This window comes from Spea bombifrons, chromosome 6 (assembly GCF_027358695.1).
Source record: "Spea bombifrons isolate aSpeBom1 chromosome 6, aSpeBom1.2.pri, whole genome shotgun sequence".
Classification (NCBI taxonomy): Eukaryota; Metazoa; Chordata; class Amphibia; order Anura; family Pelobatidae; genus Spea; species Spea bombifrons.
Genome location: NC_071092.1, coordinates 41,858,591 through 41,877,018, shown reverse-complemented (window position 1 = coordinate 41,877,018; position 18,428 = coordinate 41,858,591). Strand labels below are relative to the sequence as shown.

At 39.8% G+C, this 18,428-nt stretch overlaps 1 protein-coding gene across 1 annotated transcript; it reads left to right on the top strand.

Annotated features, from left to right (window-relative positions):
* Positions 1 to 4,022: 4,022 nt before the first annotated feature.
* Positions 4,023 to 15,171, top strand: LOC128500607 (vitamin D3 hydroxylase-associated protein-like). Its single transcript, XM_053469802.1, has 15 exons — positions 4,023 to 4,232; positions 5,310 to 5,423; positions 5,616 to 5,759; positions 6,641 to 6,774; positions 7,051 to 7,257; positions 7,769 to 7,809; positions 8,060 to 8,184; positions 8,613 to 8,738; positions 9,259 to 9,356; positions 10,958 to 11,057; positions 11,472 to 11,515; positions 13,192 to 13,231; positions 13,642 to 13,750; positions 13,832 to 13,977; positions 14,878 to 15,171. Exons 1-15 carry the CDS (start codon positions 4,023 to 4,025, stop codon positions 15,004 to 15,006), a joined length of 1,767 nt encoding a protein of 588 aa, XP_053325777.1. The 3' UTR covers positions 15,007 to 15,171.
* The last annotated feature ends 3,257 nt before the right edge of the window (positions 15,172 to 18,428 follow it).

The following is an 18,428-nucleotide window of genomic DNA, read 5'->3' as shown; positions in this document are numbered from 1 at the left end:
TGTTGCATCCAATTTTTCTTAGTTGGCGTGTGCAGAAAATTTCTCTTGTGCAAAAATTTTCACAGAACAAAAATTGTGTGCGCACAATATCCGCGACGCATAAAGTTTAAAAAACATTATAATTTTTTTTCTTTTTTGGGGAAAAACTGTTGTGCGCACAATTTTTGGACGTGTGCGCTCTCTTAAAAAGCTATGTGCGCGCGCACAAGCGCACAGCTTAGAGGGAACACTGATGCTGACCCCTGTCTACTGCCGAAAGCACCTACAATGCGCACGTGAGCATAAGAACTGGACCACAGAGCAATGGAAGAAGGTGGCTGGTCTGATGAATCACATTTTCTTTTACGTCAAGCGGATGGCCGGGTGCGTTGCTTACCTGGAGAACACATGGCACCGGGATGCATCCATAGAGGCCACATCTTGCAGCTTACAGGACTTAAATGACCTGCTGCGAATGTCTTGCTGCAGATACCACAGCACACCTTCAGAGGTCTAGTGGAGTCCATGCCTCGACGGGTCAGGGCTGTTTTGGCAGCAAAAGGGGGACCTACACAATATCAGGCAGGTGGTCATAATGTAATGGTTGATCGGTGTATACACTATGCATGTGACCCACAGAATGTGCAAAATTCAGTGGTGTCTAGATTCGTACAAAAGTGCACACAGGTACACAAGTGCCATAATGCTTAATGTGTTTCAATGTCCCGTTCTGTAAATGAAGCAGAATTTGCCACCCGGCATGCAGGAGATGTCTTCAGCCACGTGATATACTTACTTCCAGTAAGCCTGGCCTTTTCAGACCGTTCAAAATTAATTCACAACTCATGCACACATCATGCTCAAACATACCCACTCTATCACACCCTTACTTATTGCCTTGTCTGGCCAGCCCGCCTCTATAACACTCTGTGCCAAGCTGGCTGCCAGCTGCTCTGATGTTTGTTTTTTTCTCTATAGGAGCGGTTCCTGCGCCCCGTATGACTTTGCCAAGCCAATGCCATTCTTCCAGTTGAATGCTTACACACCTTTCACGCCGGGATCTTGTCCTCACAAGACTTCTGCTGCAGTTCCATTTGGTGCTATGTGCTGTATTACCTGGTTTTCTACATGTTGCCTTTTGTATCATCTTTATATTGCCTTTAGACAACAAGCTTGTTGGCCTTCTTGTCCGGTATCAGGAAACCAAAACGCTATATTAATTCTTGCCTTGTGTTTTTATTTTGGTGTTGCATAAATATATTCTCTGTGATGTTCAGAAGGACTTGTGATAATCTTTAATGAGCAAACAAGATTCTTTTTAGCATTGTCATATGCCTCAAGGTCACACAACAGAAATAAAGCATTCGTTTTAGTAGACTTTAATGTTCTATTTTGTTTGCAGTACTGATTTTGCCGTGCCGAATTAACCACAAAGTCCACGAGACCATATGTGATGTTGGAAATAATAGAAAAAAAAAAGTCCAAATTCACCCCTGTGACATTTTTCACCTCCTCTTCGACAATGATTGGATGCTATGGGCCAGGTTTGGTTCTGAAGTCAGAGCATAGTCTCCTCGCATTACGTAATCCCAGAGCCTCCGCAAGTTTAATTCTTGGCTTGTGCATTTTATTTTGGTGTTCCCTGACGTCCCTCCTGGCTCCTGGCTCTTGACTCCTGGCTTGTTCCTGACCTCGCTGACCGCCGTATTCCTGAGCCTGGCTTGTCTGAGCACCCGTCTTGGTTCCTGACCCCGGCTTGTCTTTTGGTATGCGCTCCTGGATCATGATTTGGCTTTGTTGGCTTTGTTTTTCCATTAAAAGGTGTTTTGTACTTTATATTCTGTGTCTGTCTGGTTCCTGGTCCCTAACAATGGTGTTAGCATGTGTGTGTGTCGGGCTATGTGTTAGCAGGAGTGTTCGTGTCAGCTAATTGTGTTGGAGTGCCAGGGGTAAGCCTAGCATGATGGAAGAGAGTGTAAGTGTATTAGAGTGAGTGCAAGTTTGCATGTTAGTGTGTGTGTGTGTGTTAGTTAGTTACGGGGTGGGGGCGCCATAGAAATACTGCATCCAGCTGCCACTAACCCTAGGCTTGCCCCTGCAGAAGGACCTATGATGATGCAAACAGGGTTCTTTTTAGCATATTCATATGCCTCAAGGTCACACAACAAACCAACAAAGAAAAACGTTTATTCTAATAAACATTAATGTGTTATTTTCTCACAGTATTAACCACTCTGTGCTATAACCTAGGCCCCTTGACTGAGAGAGGGTCCACAATTTGCTACAGCAATCTTAGAACCGTGCACACTTCCCCAAGACCCCCAAACCCTATGAATAAGATGTAAATGTGCAATCATAAGGTGCCCTCGTTTGGTACCCTGTGACAGGTGAGATTCTAATATTGATTTGGAATCTCACACAAGGCATATATACAATGTATACAACATATAGAATTAGGAGAAGAGAGTTCTTGTTACTCCTATAACAACGCTTTAGGTCAGTAAATTGTAAATCTAGCCCATCTAGGTTCCAGAAGTCAAGGTAAAGGGTTGCCAGCACCACCAAATCCAACTTGCAAAACCACAAACACAAAATGCTTCCAATCAAGTGGATGTGGGTGCTTGCGACTTGCATGCGACTTGATGCAAATGAAAGGACAGTCACACTACAGCCTTAAAAGTCCCAGTAATGTCTATAGAAACGCATGTATTGCATGCATTAAATTGGATAACTAAAATACTACATTCTAACATCTTTACTCAAAGTCAATATCAATAGGTCAGAAGGTCACACAAAAAGTCTTGTTCAAGCCTTGTCCTCTAGTGGCACCTTTAACCGCAAATATAAAATGTGAATTTACAACTGGTTTTAAAGGTTTGGTGTTTCATTGTCATTGAATCCTCTACCTGCGTACAAAGGTTAAAGCAGGGCGACCAGATCGCTCCATAAACCAAAAAACATGTTAAAATGCACATTGTACGAGGCAGCAATGATTTTAAGGAGTATCCTGCATTGGAGACGGGTAAATGTATACGGCACATTCATTTCTACAATGTGTTTGTTATCTAGAACTAGTAGACACATTATACGCACCCTACTGTTTCGATAAATCATTATAGAGCAGTTGGAACGTTTATTTTGAATCATGTAAAATTCCACAAGCACTGTCTATATCAGGGGTGTCCAACCTGCGGCCCTCCAGCTGCTGCAGGCGGACTACATCTCCCACAATGCTCTTTCAGCTCAAAGGCTGGCAGAGGAGTATGGGAGATGTAGTCCTGCAGCAGCTGGAGGGCCGCAGGTTGGACACCCTTGATCTATATCATATGTTGCAACCATAGAAACTCACAGAACATACCAGGCGAGTCCATACACCGATCTATAAACCATGCATGCAACCCGCAGAATGAGCAAAGTTCAAGGTACAAAAGTTCGCCCAGGAACACCTGTGTAGTCGGATGTGGGTTTGTAAGGGACCGTGCAAGTTCTTGGCTGTTGATTCCAATACAAACCCGATTTAATATATCAATTTTAAAACTGATACATTCATAATATTGCTAGTAAGCAAAGATCAGAAGGAAAGAACCGTAAAACCGTGCAGTGCAGCTTGTGAGATCTTTAGGAGGAGCTGATAACATTATTTGTGGATTATTTCATACTTTTACCAGTGATAGAAGCTTTGGAAATATTACTAAATCCCAGATAGTCCCCAGAAATTGGTTATATAGAGTTAAGAACTTATCTCTCATTCAAGGTTAGAAGCTATGTATTATTTACCCAAGTGTAGAGGTACAGTTCATCTTTTGGACCCAAATTCCCCCCGTTCCTCTTTTCTCCCCTGATGTCCCATTGTTGTAGGAACGTTTGCAGGGTAGGAGTGTATCATAGTGTTCTAGAGCCCTAAAGTGACAGTAATGTGTAAACACGCACCATGAAAAAGTTGGCAGTGCTCACCACCCCACCCAACCTTTTTCGATAACCTCAATCTGTTTGTAGGCAAGACTTGTACATTTCCCCAAGACGTTTGACTCGAAAGCTGCGATATGATCGGTGAAGAGATTAGACGCGTCCTCTCGGAACATGAGTACGAATGTAAGATCGCTGCCACGTTAGGATGCCTTCTGGCTGCACTGGTTTATGGGCTTCGATGGAAAAAGAAGAGACATTTTCTCAACAGGGTGGAGCAGGAGAGAAAGAGAAGAGAACAGAGCGTGAAGACGATGAAAGAAGCAGTAGAGAAATTCATCAAACAGGTACACTGCGGGCAGAAAATAATGCAATAAGCACAGGAACGGGTTTATAATTTTTGTTATTTTTTTTTCATTTTATTTTGTAAAAAGTCTTTAATGCCCAATTATATATTCAAGAGCCTAGAGGTATATCTGATACACGGGAAGAAAACCGGTTGCTTAATGTCTCTGTACTTTAGGCACTTGGTCTGGTGCCAGCTGGCAGTTACGCAACAGAATGTAATAAATGATTTACAGTTTTGAAATATCCCTTCAACTGCAACTCAATGGTTTGAAGTGGATGTCATTGAACTTTATATTTTTCCAATAAATACACATTTATTTCCAATCAAATACTTATATCTCAATTAAACCTATAACTGAAACGGGCACCAAAAGACACTATATTTTAATTGACAGAGGTATATCTATTGCATTTAATGACTTTTTTCTTTATTTGCCATGGCGCCCCAAAGAAATCTTCAGTTAAGTCTTACTGAAATCTGGCAGAGCTAAAATGTATCATCCAAAATGCAATATTTGTACCCTCTATGTTCAGATTCAAGAGTAATCCCCAGTGTCCCCGCTGGGCATTAACAACCAAGACCCCTCAGAAGGTGAGGTAACACACGGAGAAGACCAGGTCAACAGAATAGATTATTTATTGATGGATGGTCAAAAGTTGCCAAAAATGTGCATAAATTGAGCAGTTAAAGGGACGTGTATGCCTGGCTTTTATTCTTCTCCAGGAATAACAGAAGTAATAACTATTTAGTAACATAATATACGTCCTTCAGTGAAGACCAAACACCGATGTTTGCTTTCCAGGCAGGGGGCACCATATGATCTCCAGTAAATGTACAAGAGGTGGTCTGCGTACGCAAACCATCTTCAAATATGCTTTCATCTGAAAGGGATTAGGGTATTGGGGGGCAGGGGGAGATTTAATATATAGTCAAGGGGCACAGTGATGTCAAAAGAAGATGGCCTATTCCTAAGCTTTGCTCTCACTTGGCTAAGTATCCATCGCAGCTTGTTCTGTAAAACATGTCTCTTTTAGTAGCTCTCGGAAGCCTGACTGACTCTGATCTGTGCTTTCAGAATAAAGGAGTAGACCGTAGATGGATTCTCAGCATGTCACTGCCAGAGCTCATGGAGAAGCTGAGAGATGGAGATATTACTCCAGAGAGCGCCCTGTACTCCTATGCTGAAAAGGTGCAGAAAGGTTTCAGAGATCGCACTGACTTGATCGATAAGTATCTTGAAGTTGCAATAAAACTGAGGGGAAAGAAGTTACCCATTTTCTGTTAAACTCCAGACTCATTAAACATGTGTGCATCAAAGGAAACATCTAATATGACATAATGGATGGATTGAAAACATTTTATTCTGTTTTTTTTTTCCTAGGCTCTAGAAGTGAACAGAGATCTTAACTGCGTCACCGTGTTCTTGTCCGATTGTGAAGCGCAGATCAAGGAACTGAAAAAGCAAAAAAATAAAGGTCCTTTGTATGGGGTTCCGGTTTCCATTAAGGAACACATTGGTTACAAGGTGTGGTTATAAACAAGGGACATTACAAATGTTGTGAAGAGGTGGTGTAAGCCATCTGCACAGGCGCTAGAAAAACAAGCAATCCTAGGCTGGTTGGTAATTGTTGGGGTTGAGGTTAAGAGAAAACTTCAGGTTGTCTTTTGGCTACTTAAAAATACTAACCAACCAACGTGACCTCAACTTAACCAGAGATCTTTTATTTCTGCATCTCTTGATTTCTCTCATACCTTGGCTTGAATGCTATTCTTTATGGCTCTTGGCCTTTCCTTATGTTGCAAGTAAAACCGGCTCAGTTTTATCATCTGATCCGATCACATCTTATACTTAAATTATGGTAATATTTGGTTTGGCAGTACAACAAGCTAGGAACTGCTCTTCTAATTAAGGCAATTATATATTCTGGAGGCACATCGTCAAGTAGATTATATTGAAGTAACAAATGCTAAATCAGCATTTTAAGGGGTAAAAATTTGTGAAATGGAAAACAGTAGAGGGGATCTGGTTGGGACTCCAAGAAGACTTAGGGGGTTGCAAAAATAACTTAGGTTTCTTCAAAAGAAGCCAAAGCTGTTTTTAAAAATTAGAAGTACTTTAAATACCTCTACTTTATTTTTAGTCAAGACCTGCTAAATGGGTAATGAATGGTTTATCTTTACTGGTAAGGTGCCTTATTTCTTTTGTGCTAGTTCTATATAAAGTATATATTAATGGAGGTTTTGCTGATGTGTTGTGTGGTTTTTATCAAACCTTCCACCATACTGTCCATTATAGACACCCAGTTGGCTTTTTATAATGACCTTAATTCAGCAGCAGAATCCGTGGACTGGTTTGAAGCTGAAGTGTTACAATCACCAATGGCCTATGTCCCTTTGAATTTTCAGGGACATCCATCCACGTGTGGCTTGATACAATATGTTGATGAATTCGAAGAAGATGACAGTGTCATTGTTAAGGTGTTGAAGAAACAAGGAGCTGTTGTGTTTGCAAAGACGAATGTGCCTCAGACTTTAATATGGTAAATACCAGATATCCACAACATACAATGCAACTCCCATTATGTTTAAACTATGTTTATATAATATTTTAGAATGCTTAAAAAATGTTGTGCACATACAGTATGCCCTGTATAAGTATAATTATCTTTATTATCAACCTGTCTGTATTATGTTAAAAAGGCAGTGGTATACATTACACCTCATTCAGTGTTCCCATGCATCGTATTTGTTCATATGATATGAAATCTATTTAATTAATATTGTTTAAATTATATTTTTTCAATGTTATCTAACAGCTACGAAAGCAGCAACCCCATATACGGCTTGACTTTAAATCCACACAACCGATCCAAGTCCCCTGGTGGATCTAGTGGTGGTGAAGGTGCATTGATTGGAGGCGGTGGTTCACTTCTGGGTTTTGGGACTGACATCGGTGGAAGCATTCGCCTCCCGTCTAGCTTTTGTGGCATAGTGGGACTTAAACCCACCACAAACAGGCTCAGGTACGTGCTGTATAGCCAGAATTAGTATGTCAAGTTGAAATGAATCTGAATCTCTTCCCAAACGTTTAAGTGACAAACTGTCCACAAAGATTCGGCCCCCTTTCTGTAGTGAATGATTGTCTTTATTTAGGAGAATGGATAAAAAGCCTCTGCTTTCCTCTCATTGACTGTCAAATGGCCGCGTTCCTGAACCCACATTGGCTTTTTGTGTTCTGCACTGATCAGAGAAAATTATTTTGCGTGGAACAAAACCAGGGTTGTAGTGGATATAAGGTTTCAAGTAAGCTAGCTCGAGTGTTATTGTCATTCAAACACCCAATTACTCATAGCTCATTTTATATAGCATGAAAAGAGAACGTATATCTGGTCAATTGGACAATCAATGTGTTTCTGTTCTTATGGATACAGAAATTACTACCAAGTTTATAAATGTGTGATGAAACACAACATTAAAGCTTAGAAATCCACTTGGGACTTTGTTATTAATATCTATACTGTCCTTATTTTTCAGTATACGTGAAGTACGTGACTGCATTGATGGTTTACTTACAGGTAAAAGGCTTACCAGAGCTCTTTAATCATGTGAAACATGTACGGCTCTCAGGTTCTTCAGCAGAACTATATATATATACATGGTTGAAGTGTGAAGATGCTTGGTGTATGATGGCCAAGCAATTACAAGAGTTTGCAATTCATTTTAGCTTTCAATACCTTTGAAGACCTTAAACCTAGTGCAGTTTCAGGTATAACATAGAAGACGTGTAGACAGGTTGTGACTGTATCCATGTTTTTCTTATATTAGTACCTATGTGCATTGGACCACTGGCGAGAGATGTGGACAGCCTGGTCCTCTGTATGAAAGCTCTTCTGTGTGATGAAATGTTCAAACTTGACCCAACAGTGCCACCTCTTCCATTCAATGATGAGGTAATCATCGAGCTGGTTTAGCTACTAGACTGCTGCCAATGGCCTGTGGCAACGTCTCCATTTTCACTGACCATAACCAAAGCAGTTATTGAGACCCGGCCATTTTTACCTTTTATATCATAGAAGTTATTTTGATGTTGACGTTGTCAGTGATGCTGTGTTTGCATAGAGGTACACCAAGGTTGGCAGAGAATATTTTTCTAATTAACTGAAGTACTAGATATTTTGTGTGGACTGTTCCCTTAGATATGGTCGATCTATGTTCTAATGCAGGGCATGGTAGAGGAATTGTTGGCCTCATCATACCTCACACCCTAAAAAGCAGATATTTTCCACACCAACGTAGATCCAGCTACTAATAAAAAAACTCTCATTTTGCTGTTTGATTCATTGATATTATTTTGTTACTGATTAATCCTACTCTGCAGGTCTACTCCACATCCGTACCTCTCCGTGTGGGATTCTATGAAACTGATGGATACACGCTACCCAGCTCCGGCATGCGACGAGCGTTGTTGGAAACCAAACAACTCCTAGAGGAGGCCGGGCATAAGGTAAGAGTAGGAAGAACTAAAGTAACATCTCATGCACTACAATCAACTTTCTGGAGCAACTCTAGTGGGTAAAATGTTGTTCCACAAAAGGCACAGTCTATGGCCCCAAACAGCATCAACAACAATGACTGCATATTAAAATGCTTAGATATGATACCTGCCAAACAATTTGCAGCCTTAAAGCTGTAGAATACCCCTCTTGGCGATTTACACCAATTTTGGCTGGAAGTCAATCACTGGCAAGAACGCGCCCCTAATGAAATTTGCTATCATACGCATTAAAGTGGTTTGGGGTAAGTCATAAAAAAGAAAATGAACCCTCTAAATTTAGGTTTTAGGGCATCCCTAAAAATAATTTTGCTTTTGGAGTACTGCCTATTTTATTTTTCGAAACCTGACCTTGAGATTGAAATTTGGAAGTTGCTTTGGGCTCTTTCATGAAGCAGTTTGTTCGAATCAGTAAAATGAAAAAAACATAAAAAGACCGTCTGAAATGTGTGTCTTTTTTTTACCCTTTTAGCTCATTCCGTTCACTCCGCCACGTATAGATTTTGTGAAAAATGAATTGTTTATGAAAGCCTTACTTGGTGACGGAGGTGCAACTTTACGGGAAAAATTGTAAGTCAAATCCTTTTGTCCAGAAATAGACATTATGTGTTTAATATGTGCATTTATTGTGGTTTGCCCATTATACAGACTAGCATATGAATTTTCATGTAAAAAAATATAATATAAGGAATATTGGATTCTTGTCTGTGAGTAGCAAGCTGTATAGCGCTGCATACTAATTGAAAATGGTAGACTTTAGTGGTATTTAGAGATTTAAATCTGGTACTGTATATAAAGAGAGCAACAATATAAGTCTTGGAGCTGTACTTCATTATAGATATCACATATAACAGATACATTCATGGACGCTACAGAATACCATCCATAATCCCCACCCAAATGGGCAAGATTATTAATGTTAAGGAGAGCGGGTGGCTGGTTGTTACAATCTGCTCCGGTCAGGATCTCTGAGCAGTTACATATCCTCTGTCCTTGTGTTCTGCAGCTCTAAATACAATTTTCATCATTTCTATGATGGCCGCCACTGTTTACATGGGTGACGAGAGCGTAATCTGAGTGATCTGCCTACAGGCTGTTCAGATCCACAGTCATGCAGCCGTTGTGCTCCAGGGATTTCTTTAAAAGAATTTGTTTATAAAGACAACATCCCCTGCACGATGAATTCTTGGATGAGTCTGTGCATTATGAATAAAACACCTCCAATGTTCGTATTCTGCCTCACTAACAAAGCTGTGAGATATGGGTTCTGGAGACCAACTGCTAAGTCTGTATTGACCGCCGCTCACACAATGAAAGTTCAGCAGACAGTGTCAAGTTAGCAAAACTGACACGTAGAAGAGGATCTCGGTAACGTTTTAATCTTCAGGCTGACAATCTTTGTAAATATGTACAGCTGTGCAGTAGTTCTTGCTAACAAATCACAGAAAATGGCTGCTACCAGACAGTATAATGGACAGCACCAGAATGAACCGGAAAGGGGCGGGGCTAGCTGAATACAACCTGACTAAGGGAGCCCAGCAGGGACAAATAACATGATCGCCAGTGGCAAACAGCATATAAATCAAAATACAAAATAAACCCTGAGTCATGAGACATGACAGTTGGCTTAGTGCATCCGTACGGTAAACCTGACCTCCAGTGACCAGAGATTGCAATAGAAAAGTTCACATACTAGTAGACAGCTAAAAAAAAACAAGACCAGGTTAAGCCTTCATAATATTTTTTATGTTCAGTTCAAACCTGTGTTAATCTTAACGTCCACTCGTTTCCTCCCAATTACCCTTTCAGAAATGATTCGGGATACTTAATGTTGAAAAGCACCCATACCAACCTAATGCCCCTATATGTCACCCTGTCACCCAAATCCCCTTTCTTCCTCTGATATCCATGTTTTTAGGAGCTCAGAATGTTTCCTGAGTATCACAGGGTTCCAAATCCCTAAATGTATTAATAATGAGAACAAAATGTGTCTTACTGTCAATAGATCACAAATTCATATAAATAGCCCAGGTAAAAGCCTATTACAGGAATGTTCCTCTTTGGGCATTTTAAATAATGGGAGGCGTAAGTAACAATGAATATCATGTCAAAGTACATTTTTATATATATTTTCAGGATACAGAATTTTGTCTTTTGTTTCCTTGTGATAGCTCCAGTAACACTGTTGACTCAAACCTTAAAGAACTTTACTCAATCACCAGCATCCCAAGAGTAGTGAAGAAATGTTTGTCTTTTATCCTAAATCCTTTTGTAAGTAAACCATTCTATTCTGCTATAGGACAGGTGGGAATGGAAAACTAAGAACATAGCAATAAATGTGAACATTTAATAGATTGTAAGCCTTACTTCTATTGGTTTTAATGGAATCTGCTGGTGCTCTATAAATAAAAAGTAATAAGAGTAATAATAATAATAATAATAATAATAATTACCTAAGAGGTATAGATAATTACGAGAGAGTGGTAGATATATGGAAAACTGCAAGGCTGGTAGATAAATGCAACAGCCTCCCAGCGCAAGCAGTTGAGGCTAATACAGCGAGGAAATGTAAACATTCATAGGATAGACGTAAAGCTATTCTGAATCTTATATTTTGTTTACAATTTGTATTTTATTGACAGTGTTGTATGTGTTGTGTTTGTACGACTGTATTTCTCACTCTAGTTTCCAAGGATTTCTAAAACGCTGAACTGTTCGCAGGGGGCAAGGTAAGATATTATTTAGATATTAAATCAATACAAAAATGTATACATCTTAAAGACTTGGGTGGTCCTCAGGCCAGTACCGTCCCCCCAAAACTGCAGATATAAAACTAAAGCACAATTCCGAAATGAAGCACCAAGTCAACCTGAAATGTTGCTATTACTTTGGTTGGTTATGAAACAAAACACAGTATTCTGGATATACCGTAATTAAACTTAAAAAGATGTAATTATCATTAATGCTTCTGGACATACTACGTAGAAATCTTAATTTTTCTTTTGTCCTTTTTTTCCTTTTATTTTCAGGAGCATTTTATGTTCTCTGTGTACTAAATAAAGGAAACACAAAGGACTAAAACACACAAACTTTTTTCTTTCACAGAAAATGCTAGTTTAAAACCCACCGTGTCTGCTTTTTACATGTTGTATGTTGGGTTGGTTGCTTCTTTCAGATTTTATGTGGATTCAGAACCACATGCGGTGTGTAAAAGCAAAAAGATCTGCCCATAGGCCAGGAGCTAGAGGCAGAAAGCCGTAGAATGGTCAGGTATACCCCGTAACATTTCAGGTGTTCAATCCTGGACCAATGTGTGTTAGGGGTATAGCCAGAGGTGAGAAGGGCTGGAACTTGTGTCAGAAGTGGCTGGATTGCATGGGCAATCCTAGCTGCATCCCACAAGGATAGGCTTCGGGTAGCTTCGGGGAGCCCACAATTCCCAGGTATGAAGATCAGAAGGTCTCCCCAACTGGCCCATGAACTCCACTGCCTGAAAAAGTGGGACTGTGCCTGAAAAATGTGACTGTCCACCCAACAATGATCACTCTCGCACAACTAAGGGAGGGTTGGCAGCCTCTGGCCTGAAGGGGTCTAGTCAATTGGCCCATTGCGCCACCATATCAGCCCACCATCCATACCCATCTATTCCTGATTTTCTAACGCATATTGATGTAATGTAATGAGATTGGGAGTACATAAGTACACTAATAAAAAAGTCATCATACACAGGATGCCTGAAGCCACAATTTACTGCCACTAACGGTTTTTAATAAAATATGCAGATTGAAATAGAGTAAATAACACAAAACGTTTCCTTTTCCTCTCACTGATTTCTGGGCTTAGAACGTTTTGTCCTCTAAAGTGACTACAAATCAGGAGGGCATTTTATTTCTAGAGAAGTAAAAAATAAATAGTTCTATTTATTCCTACAGAAAGTAAAGTGCCAGGAAACAGACAACCAAATACACACAGGACAGCCACACCGGCACCCAAACACAGACACACCAAGACATGCTCTGCCACACCGACACCCAAGCACACACACCAGGACAGGCTCTGCCACACCGACACCCAAACACACACTGGTGCGAGTCCGGATGGCATCAGAGAAGTCAAGACAGTACCAGAAGAGGCAAGAAGCATATTAACCCGTTAAGGACAATGGGTTGTCCTTAAACCCATTAAAAACAATGCATTGTGTACAATGAAGGGGTTAATAAATTAAGAGAAAAGAACGGAACATATCACTCATCTGATTATAGTAAGAGTCTGAAGTATTTGATGAATGCACCTTGTGGTAAAAATTAGATTATTTGCCCCAATCCATTTTCTGGATGGTTTATTATCAGACGTAGTTTTTCACATATGTTTTTCCTGCTCTGATAAGCTTCCTCTTTTTGTTTAGCTCTGTGAAGGATCATTGGAAGCAGCAGATAAATGTCCAGGTACAGTATATATACACTGATATGAGCTACGGCTTTTAGGGCTCATCGCACCATCAGCAAGATTTTCGGCCAACAACAAAATAAGTCAAGAAGGTTAAACCGATAAAAATAAAGGATGACAAATAAATGATGTTTACTTTTACAGCATGAAAGACTTACTGAAGCCTTAGGTCAGGCTTAGGTCAGCCCTCTCCTGCAGTCGTTAACCCTTCAACTAGACTTTTAGTGATTGGACCCCATTGAGGTGCTTCAACTGTGATCCCTTGCGAGGTTGTCCATAAAGGAACTGGGTGGTCAGCCTTGGGGAACCCTGGTATAAATTTGCCCTGACCTTATTGCACAGCCAGAGTGATTTTTAATACTAATAACTCTCATGGAATGTTTCTCTCAAAACATGTCTATGATTCCAGGAATACAAGACTGAGTTCATTGCGGAGTGGAGAAAGCTGAATTTAGATGTATTACTGTGTCCAATGTTAGGCCCGGCGTATAATACAGGTTATGCTGGAAAACTCTTAGGTATGGAACTTGAAATAAAATCAGATGCACTTGTAATATACACACTGTTTGTATGTAACTGAATAATCTTTAAACTTTCAGCTTCTATTTCATACACCATGTTGTTCAACGTGCTACAGTTTCCAGCGGGTGTTGTTACCGTGAGCTCTGTCAGTGCGGCAGATGAACAAGAAATGAAGCGTTACAAAGGCCACTACAATGATCTGTGGGACAAACTCTTTAAAAAGGTACATTTACATAATCCCTTGGGGGCTACTATAAAGCTGACCTGAAAGATTATACCTTTAAAGGGACAGTTGAATGTCCAGAGAGCTATTCCAAGGAATAATTCATAAATAATAATAATTTCTTACTTATTTTATTTATTATGCATTATTGAAAAAAATACTTATGGTTGGAGCTGAAGCACGTTGCCAAGCCAGCACTGGAACTCATTGGCGATAATTTTACTCATGCTGGAAGAGATAAATACAGTGCTCACCGGATAATGCAGTCCCTAATTCTGAAAAAAAACAAGTCCTGCTGGCTGAACCAAAAACGATTCAGACAAATTTTTCGTTTAGTTTTTGGTCCATTCTTTTTCGGCAACAAATTTGTTTTCCGGTCCTTTTAATTCAGACAAAAATTGGAGGGCTTTTTCAATTTGGAAAAAAAAAAAAATTGCTGTCACTCACCCTCATGTACTCTCTCTCACTCCCTCATGCTCTCCCTCAATGTCCAACAAAAAAACAACGAAATGCAAAATTGACAAAATTTGTTCAAATAAAAATTTGTAAAAATCTGAATGCACAAGTCCACTGCATACTAAAATATTGAATCAGCCCCATAAAGTGTTGGGTGTCTAGACTGAAGGCATATCTTGACCTAGGCTACGGGAGGGAGTGCGGCAACAGCCCATATGCCACCAAACTGGGGGCAGATTACCCTTCTTTGGTGATCATGCTCCATGGTGAGCCCCTGCTGAATGGGCCAGCTGATTGAGACTTTTCCCAAGCGTCATTAATATCCTGAGACAGCGTCTGCAGTGGAGGAGCTGCCCTATGTCAGGCCCAAGACACCACTGATGATTGATACGTAGCTGAAACTGTGCTAATGTTACCCCCTTGCATCTCTTTGTATCCCTGCAGGCTGTAGAAGGAGCCGTGGGACTCCCTCTGTCTGTTCAGTGTGTGGCTTTACCCTACCAGGAAGAACTCTGCCTGCGCTTCATGAAGGAAGTGGAGACCCTCCGCAGACCACCTAAAACCATCTCCTAAAGAGCCAATATTGTTCTATTGGAAACGGAAAACAAAAGTACTAACAACGTAAAAGCGTTTAGGATATTCCCTAGTCCTGGTTACATTTCTGGTGAACTTAGTAACTTCTTTTTTTGTATCAATGCCTGACTTGGGTGCTTATGGAAAAATGACATAGTGAATGGAAGAAAAATATGCATGTGTCCCTGACTCCCAACAAATGTTTTTTTTATATAAGTAAGGCAAGTTTTTAAAATATTGTGTATTCAGTTTTTAGTTCTAATTTTTGCTTAACATAATGTTTTCAGACTGCTGCATATTAGCCATTTTTATGAATTCTAGCTCTGTTATATTAGCTCGATCTACTAGATGAACACCATGACTCCATTTTATGCTGCATTGTGATAAACAATAAAACGGCTACACAGGAAGACCATCTGATGCATGAAGGTCTCTGGAAGAAAGCTCTTCATTAGATAAAATGCTCTGCCTCAGAATGTACCTGAAAATGTCCTTCCTTGCAGAACCATAACGAAGGCCCTTGCGCGGGGGGCAGGGTCAGAGGTTCCATCTCTCGCTTGGATCACATTGGCTTCTAAAAGAGGAAGGAAACAAAAGGTTGTACAGGGACAATGGCCCCATCCGTGTAGATACTGCCCGTATTACTGCCAGAATTCTGGAGAACTTGGACAACATCTGGAATAACCAACAGTTGGGAGATAAGCTCATTGTCTAGGCTCTCCACAATGTTGGCAGCTGTGCTATCTAGTGCCTATCTTTTACAAAGAAGTTTTCAGGACTGCATATTAATTACATACCATCAGAGGCTCTCCTAGTGAATGCTGCGGAAAGTTTTAGAAAGGGATTGGCTTGCCTGTTCAAACGGTCATCACAGTCACTCACTTCTCTTGGTATAGTGTTGCTTTGTGATCTTGCTCCAGTCATAGAGAAAATCCAACATAAATTACTAAATATGGAAAATTGGAATATTTGATACAAATGATCACATTCCCTCAGTTATTATGTAACTTGTAAATGCTCCCTTTGATCATACCAAATCACAAAAACAGTTGTTTTACATAGAAATGATGAGTTTTTTTTCGAGAGTGGTCAGGGTGAAAATAAGCTTAAAAAAACCTGATGCTGCCCAAGCAAAAAGGAGGTTTTAAGTTAACTTTCCCAGCATAAAGTGGTGTAACATTGCAAGTTTATTGCTTATAGCAGCCGCCTGGATTTCTCAACAATCGGTGTGTTTGTCACATATTACAGCTTAGCTTTTCTTGTACATGGCAAGCCGTCGCAGATCCTGGAACACTGTGCACTAAAACCCTTTGCTCCATAGTCCCATAAAAGCCTGGCAAATGATGAAATCATGTCACACGCATAATGAACACAAACATCTTTGTTTTCAGCAAGCTAAAGGCATCCGTATGGTGGAACATATGACCAATCCTTTAAAAAGCACTAATATGCAATTTCTGACTCTTCAGGACTCTTTTCGCCTCCCAATCAGCCATTTCTGGTTTTATCTCTAGACGAAGAGTTATGTGAGTCAAATCTTACAAGCTATAAAAACCCACCTTACCGATGACCAGATTGACCTGGTTTTTAGTCCGTCTGCTTGATCTGTACCTCTAGAAATGTATATTAAAAAGAATAAAAGAATAAATAAGGTAGAATGTGACGGAGGCATTTTACACATAATACATTGAACATGTCTTGAGAAGACACATCTGTGGGTCCAGGTGCATCTAATGCAATTAAAATATCTTAGGTCTGTGATTGCACTGGAAAATTGCTCAAATATTCACATTGGGTAACAGGGAAGCCTGCTGTGTGCTATCTGCATATAAGTCTTACTTGAGTACCCAGGGCATTAATGAAATGTTATCTGAAATAAAAAAGATCTGCTTATCTGAAGTTGACTTACACGATCCAAGTGGATTTACTGTAGGGAGATGTTGTCAGACCAATCTTATTGAGTTTTTCAATAGGTAAGTAAAATATTTGATTTGACGTTACTAGGGGTCTGCAAAGGAAGGGATTGCTGCTTGCAGGTGACACAAGACTTGTAACATTGTTGGCACTCAAAGAGGGGTAAGACAAATTACCAATTAAAGAAACAAAAGGAATGTATTAGGTTTTGGAAAGTCTAAAATGGATAAATGAAAAGTAAAGCATTTAGGACATAACCATTCAAAGACAGAATTCTAGATTTCTCATACATCATGAGAAATGTTTTTCAGAAATATTATTTTCAGTGGTTTTAAAGGGCACCTCAGCCTTATTGCACCTTAATGCATATGATAGGTTCCTTTCCCTGCCTTCCTTCACAGAGGCTGACGTTAGCACCCTTATATTCACGTTAGAAAAGTGGTTATACCGTGCAAAGGCTCCCTACTCCTTCAGTCTTCCTCTGTGTATTCCATTCTAACATTATATGATGTGACATCATATTAAAGCAGGCCTGCTTTATATGCACGTGTATATGATTGAGTGTTGACATGCATGTGTGTCTAGGAGCCCTTGAGCGTATTCATTCTGAACTGTGATGTCCAAGTCTGGAGACCATGGTTTCAAAAATACAAAAAAGTGGTCAACTAAAACGGTACATTGTCCTACTTGGGAAAAAAAACTTTAATATGTATACTCTAGAAGAGAGGGAGGAGATGATTCTAATAAACATTCTAATATGTTAATATATTTCAGTTAATATTTTCGGTTGTAGGCATTTTCAATGAGGTAAATAACCACAGAATATAGGGAAATTACATGATTTCTTCCTTCTTTCTTAGCAAACTTTAAGGTACAGTTTTTTTTTGTGGCTGGTCGAGGGGAGGACTTGCAAGCCCAACCATATGGCCATGTAATACAGTGGCTGAAAAACAGAATACCTGCTATATACACAATAACTAGTTATTCTAATACATACATGCAAAATGAACACAGGAGGGACCTGATCAAGATGGAAATGTAGACGTTCATTCTAGATATCCAAAATATTCTAATATGTTAAAATATGTGAACGCCAAGTTTCTATGGACCAACCCCTAAGTGTGGCACATTTTTTTGCTCTAGTACCAAAGAAGCACCTAAATGTTTTTCTTACTCTAGAAATGAAATGGTTAACTAAGCACACACATATGATATGATACACATATGATATGGTACACATATGCTTGTTTGGCACTCTAGCATTGAATAGGCCAACTACTGTGAGTTTATGCTCATAAGCATCAAAGAGATGAAATAGATGTACATGCCTGTGCGCATGACTAAATAATTACAATGTAAGCCAAAACATCTGGGTTTATTGGTTGTCTTTTTAATCTCTTATGGGTGGGACTGATTGTATCTCTCTGTTATTGTGCAATGCTTAAGACGAGTGTCTATCGTCAATAAGGACATTCTCCGCCTTCTCCAACCTCTTCAAATACCAAATA

Bases quoted from the DNA above. Each gene is read 5' to 3' on its own strand.
- LOC128500607 (XM_053469802.1), top strand. From the start codon at position 4,023: ATGATCGGTGAAGAGATTAGACGCGTCCTCTCGGAACATGAGTACGAA. The intron at 9,357-10,957 runs GTAAGTCAAATC...TCCTTGTGATAG, and splicing joins GCAACTTTACGGGAAAAATT to CTCCAGTAACACTGTTGACT. The intron at 11,058-11,471 runs GTAAGTAAACCA...TTCTCACTCTAG, and splicing joins CTTTTATCCTAAATCCTTTT to TTTCCAAGGATTTCTAAAAC.